Source organism: Lucilia cuprina, chromosome 6, assembly GCF_022045245.1.
Source record: "Lucilia cuprina isolate Lc7/37 chromosome 6, ASM2204524v1, whole genome shotgun sequence".
Classification (NCBI taxonomy): Eukaryota; Metazoa; Arthropoda; class Insecta; order Diptera; family Calliphoridae; genus Lucilia; species Lucilia cuprina.
In genome coordinates, this window is record NC_060954.1 from 10,783,494 (window position 1) to 10,789,493 (window position 6,000).

At 30.5% G+C, this 6,000-nt stretch overlaps 1 protein-coding gene across 1 annotated transcript in view; it reads left to right on the top strand.

Annotated features, from left to right (window-relative positions):
• The window catches only part of LOC111688798 (protein sine oculis), a 28,585-nt gene extending 24,012 nt beyond the window's left edge, over nt 1-4,573 (top strand). Inside the window, 1 exon segment of the mRNA XM_046953571.1 lies at nt 3,162-4,573. Coding sequence (XP_046809527.1) covers nt 3,162-3,684 — 523 coding nt within the window. The 3' untranslated portion in view covers nt 3,685-4,573.
• Nucleotides 4,574-6,000: the final 1,427 nt, after the last annotated feature.

A 6,000-nucleotide genomic window follows, 5' to 3' on the forward strand; every position in this document is an offset into this window, starting at 1 on the left:
AAACTTTAGTAAAAACTAGAGTCCAGACAATAGACTTAACTATAGTCCCATCCATTGACTAAAATATAGTCAAGACTAAAGAATAAACTATAATCAAGCCAATAGACAAGTTGTAGTTAGGAGTCCAGACTAAACTACAATCCAGACTAGAGCTTTTTATTGATTAAACTATAGACTAAACTATGGTCCAGACCTAATTGTTGACAATAGTCTATATTATAAACAAGACTAGAGTTAAGGCTTTTGACTAAAAAATCAGAATATTTAACTCAAAACTATAATCTCGATTAAAAACTAATATATAGTAGTCTGGTCTATAGACTAAACTATAGCCAAGACAAGAGTCTAATCTAAACTATAATCGAGATTATTTAGTTATAACATTATTTAGATAAAACTTTAAAGATTTACGACAGTTAGAGCTGTTCATTAATAATATTACGTTAGAAGTGGATCTTCTTTAGTTTTCAAAAGATTGAACGAACATCTTTATTAGATTTTCGTGGGACCACAGTATAGAATTTTTTTGTTTTAAATTAGAATTTACTCACTAAAGCTTTTTTAGCTTCTCGTGGGAACACAGTATAGATTTTTTTTATTTAAAGCAGAATTTACTCACTAACGCTTTTTTATAGCTTCTCGTGTCAACACAGTATAGAAAATTTATTAATTTAAACAAATAAATAATGTTGTGTAATCTTGGGAAGTAATTCAATTTAAAGCTGGAGTGTATGGTAACACTTTTATTGCAAATTTTACAAGTTAATAATAAAGGAAAAACTTTGAAATGCAGTTCAAGCTATAAGTGCATTCTATTAATCTAATTATCTTTGGCTCAATACCATACATTCATATATAATTTAAAAATAAAATAAACAACTCCTAAAAAATCTGTATTTTTAAAAAGTTCTCCCAACAAATATGAAATACTCTCATACTTATTCCCACACTAGCCCTAGCGCGACGACTACCTGCTGAGAACTCTATAAATAACCATTAAAAGTAATAATTAACATAAGCCACACAAATAAATCTCTAAAAGCAAAAATAATTGACAAACTAAAGCTAAAATGAGAGAGTACACACATCATAAAACTAGGCCCACTAACAAAGAAAACAAATCATTATTATGTATTTGTCCAAAAAGACAACAAAACAAGGATAAAAAAATAACGAAAGACATTATTTCGTTTATTTAAATCCTACAAACCATGAAAAATCATAGACATATACATAAACAGGTAAACAAATATTAAGAAAAACTGCTACACACACAAAAACAAAATAATAATAACCGTAAGACAAAAAGACACGCGACTGGCGCGTCAATGATAATGATGATGACGTCTATGTTAATGCTTATGTTAAACATAGAAACCATGAATGACGTTATTAAAATAAATTTAATAGACTCTCACTCATCACTACTCACTCACTCACTCTTTACAAAAAACAAACAAACACACGTACATATGTATATTCGTACTTTTATAATGATAATGCTGGGATTATGGTCAGTTATAATGATTTAATCCTGCCAACGTTTAATTACTTATTATTCTTGCTGTAAGTGCGCAATAAACAACCCACTATTATTGTTGTTGTTGTTATCCTATTTTGGTTTGTTGTGCGTGTGGCTTTGTTTCTAATAGTGAGAGAAATAGAGGAGCAAAACTAAAGGGATGTTTTTCAATTCTATGGAGTATACTATAGACTAGACTATAAACTTGACTACAGACTAGACTATAAACTAGACTATAAACTAGACTATAAACTAGACTATAAACTAGACTATAGTCTAGACTATAGACTACACTATAAACTAGATTATAGACTAGACTATAGACTAGACTATAGACTAGATTTTAAACTAGATAATATAGTATAGATCAGACTATAAACTAGACTATAGACTAGTCTATAGACTAGACTATAGACTAGACTATAGACTAGACTATAGACTAGACTATAGACTAGACTATAGACTAGACTATAGACTAGACTATAGACTATACTATAGACTAGACTATAGACTAGACTATAGACTGGACTATATACTAGTTTAAAACCTTTACTATAGACTAGACTACAGATAAAACTATAGACAAGACTATAGATTATAAATTAGAAAAGGGAAAATTTTTTAAATGATTTAACAAATATTTCCATATTTTCGTTATTAACCTTATTAAGTCTTCTATTACAGCAGTTGTTAACAGTAAATCATATAAAATCTCACAAGTCTAAACCTCTCCACATTTCAGGGTTAATAAGATGATTTTCCCTTACAAATTTTGATTATCAGCTGTTAACTGTCAACTTAGTTTTAACGACTCAATTTACAAATGACTTTTTGAATAGAAAAACACACCCTCAACAAAACAATTACAATGTAATAGTAAAGAGACCAACCTAGCAGAAGGGGGGGTTGGTGGTTTTTTCTATCAACATTGATCTAAATAAATACAGACATTTTAACTCAAGTATCATCACATAAACATATTGCCACTTGAATTTTATACTTATTTATTATACTTTTACATATTTAAATATTGTATTTTTTGAACTGCAGTTTATGTTGTCAAAATGAAATCAAACACCTAAAGTGCTTTTGTTTAAAAGACTCTCAAGAGTCTGCTGTTGTTGTTGTGTTTTTTTTGTTTGGTGTTGAAAGTCAAGAGCCTTTATGTTTCGAAGTATTAAAAACTCCCCAGAGATATAGAGGCACATAGCGTCAAAAGAGCGAAAGTCATTTTATCAAGAGATCATATTATATCTGATGAATTTGAAACCATAACATGTAACTGTTTGTTTCATTGTGTATTTATAGACATAAATTGCATTATTTCCTTCCGGTTTTTGTTGTTTTTCTACCGGTAATTTGTAATTTGAATAAAAAACAATTGTTGTTAAACTAATTGCTAAGTGTCAATAGTAATTTATTTTTGATGGAGAAATGATGTTTGAATTCTAGTGCTGAAGCTCCAAAGGGAAATAAACATTTAATTTATACATTTGAATTAAATTTCCAACATTTAGATCAGTCTATAGTCTAGTATATAATCTAGTATGTAATCTAAAGTCTAGTCTTAACAACAATCAAAACCCTAATATATAACTTTAATAAAACTCTAACCAATTCAATGTTTCTCTCATTACAGTGGCAACTCGGATAAACAACATCTAGACTCATCGAGTGATTCTGAAATGGAAGGTGCTCTTATGCAACATCATAGCAGCACAACATCCGCCAATAATAACAATACAACGAATAGCAATAATCATCATCATACAACGTCACATCATCATCACCATCATCATCAGCAGCAACAACAGACGCTATCGCAACAGCAACAACATGCAGCACAACAATCTCCCAATCAAACGCTCAGCAATCATCATACACATCATCACCAACAGCAGCAGCAACAACAAAGTCATCACAGTTCGGCTAATATCTCTTCACACACCACTGTCGATCATAGTTTAAGTGCTCAACTGGTTGGTGGACCAGCTTTATCAGCTGCTGCTGCAGCCGCCGCTGCCATAGGTTCTGCTAAAGGTGCCGGTAATGCATCCGCCGCACAAATGGCTCCTTTACCCGCTGCCGTAGCCTATTCACATTTACATAATGTTATGAGTTCTATGCCCATTTATGATATGAGTGAATATCAACATTTATGATTTTAGTTAGATGCCATTTGTACGGGCAGTAGTAGTACTAGTAGTGAATGGTTGGCAACATCGGCTGTTAATGGCACAGCAGCGACAACTACAGCAACAGTTTCATCTTTGTCAGCTGCTGCGGCTGGTCAAATAGCAAGACATCAACAGCAACAACAACAGCATCATTATTATTTTTAATAAGAAATAATTTAGTTGAAAATTATGGACAAATTTTTAGGAACTGAGAGGGGGGAGGAGTTTTTTTTACAAAATGGGGTTTGAAGATTAAAATTCTGTTTATAGAAGAATGTCTGGTTTTGAAATTGGGAGCTTAGGACTCTACAGATGAGTATTTGATCCTTTGTCTAGACTATGTTCCAGACTATTGATTAGGCTATAGTCTAGACTATAGTCCAGACTATTGACAAGACTACAATCCAACATATAGATAGGACAATAATTTAGTCTATTTACGTGACTAAAGAGCCCAAAGAATAGTCCAAGATACATACTAGACTATAGTCCAGATAAATGATTAGAATAGTCTACAGTCTAGACTAGTCATGACTATATACTAGTCTAAAGACTGCACTATATTCTGAATTATAGTCTAGTCAATAGTGTAAACTATAATCTAATGTATAGTCTGGACGAAATTCTAGATTATAGTCTGGGCCCTTCACTATCGTCTATTATAGACTATGGACTAGTATAGTCTAGTATAGACCATAGACTAGTATCGTCTAGTCTATATTCTAGACTACAGTCTAATCCATAAACTATAGTATGGACTATGTTCCACCTATAGTCAGGGCTATAGTCGAGTGTACAGTCTGAACTACAGTCTAGTCAACAGTGTTGAATAAAGTCTAGTCCATAGTATGGACTACAGTCTATTCTATAGTCTATAGTCTGGACTATACTCTAATCTATAGTCTGGACTATACTCTAATCTATAGTCTGGACTATAGTCTAGTCTATAGTCTGGACTATACTCTAATCTATAGTCTGGACTATACTCTAATCTATAGTCTGGACTATAGTCAAGTCTATAGTATGGACTCTAGTCTGGACTATAGTCTAGGTTATTGTCTGGACTATAGTCTGGAATATAGTCTAGTCTATAGTCTGGACTATAGTCTAGTCTATAGTCTAGTCTATAGTCTAGTCTATAGTTCAGTCTATAGTCTAGTCTATAGTCTAGTCTAGTCTATTGTCTAGTCTATAGTCTAGTCTATAGTCTAGTCTATAGTCTAGTCTATAGTCTAGTCTATAGTCTAGTCTATAGTCTAGTCTGTAGTCCAGTCTATAGTCTAGTCTATAGTCTAGTCTATAGTCTAGTCTATAGTCTAGTCTATAGTCTAGTCTATAGTCTAGTCTATAGTCTAGTCTATAGTCAAGACTATAGTCTAGTATATAGTCTAGACTATAGTCCAGGCTATAGTCTAGTCTATAGTCTAGTCTATAGTCAAGTATATAGTCTAGTCTAAAGTCTAGTCTATAGTCTAGTCTATAGTCTAGTCTATAGTCTAGTCTATAGTCTAGTCTATAGTCTAGTCTAGTCTAGTCTATAGTTTAGTCTAGTCTATAGTCTACATTATAGTCCAGACTTTAGTCAAGTTTATAGTCAAGAATATAATCTCATCTATAGACTTCACTATGGGCTAGTCTTCGATCTATTGCGGTAAATGTAAATTGTAGATAAAATCTCCTAGATCTTTGAAAGATAATTTTATATCATGGATCCCTTATTTCTTCCATTTTATACAAATTGTCGATTCGAAAGCCCCTTAAAACTGTTACAGATCTAGTTCTAAACAAGTTTTCTTATTTAGATCTTTAAAACGATCTTTAATACTAAGATGATCATTATATATCTTACGCTTCTCTTCCCTAAACTCATAATTTTCAAATAAATAATAAAAATTGCCGTTAAATATAATAAATATATAAATAAAATTAGAGGTTAGTTTTAATAATTCTAAGAAACCCATGTAAATATATATTATAATATTAATAAATTTAAATTAATTAAAAAAATGTGCAAAAAATTATTATTATTATTCTTTAAGTAGTTTATAGACGTTTTTAAATTTTCTTTTATAATTATTATTTTTTCTTATTTTGTTAAATTACTATCTAAACAAATGTTTAAATTATTAAAAAAAAAAAACAAAAGAAAATATTTAAAAAAAAGCTAAATAAATTTTTAAAGAATTTAAAAAAAAATAAAACAAAAATTTAAAAACAATAAATTTTTAGTGTAAATAAATTTTAAACAAAAAAAAAAGAAGAATGTTTTATTTAAATAAAAATTGACAGACACCTTTTACT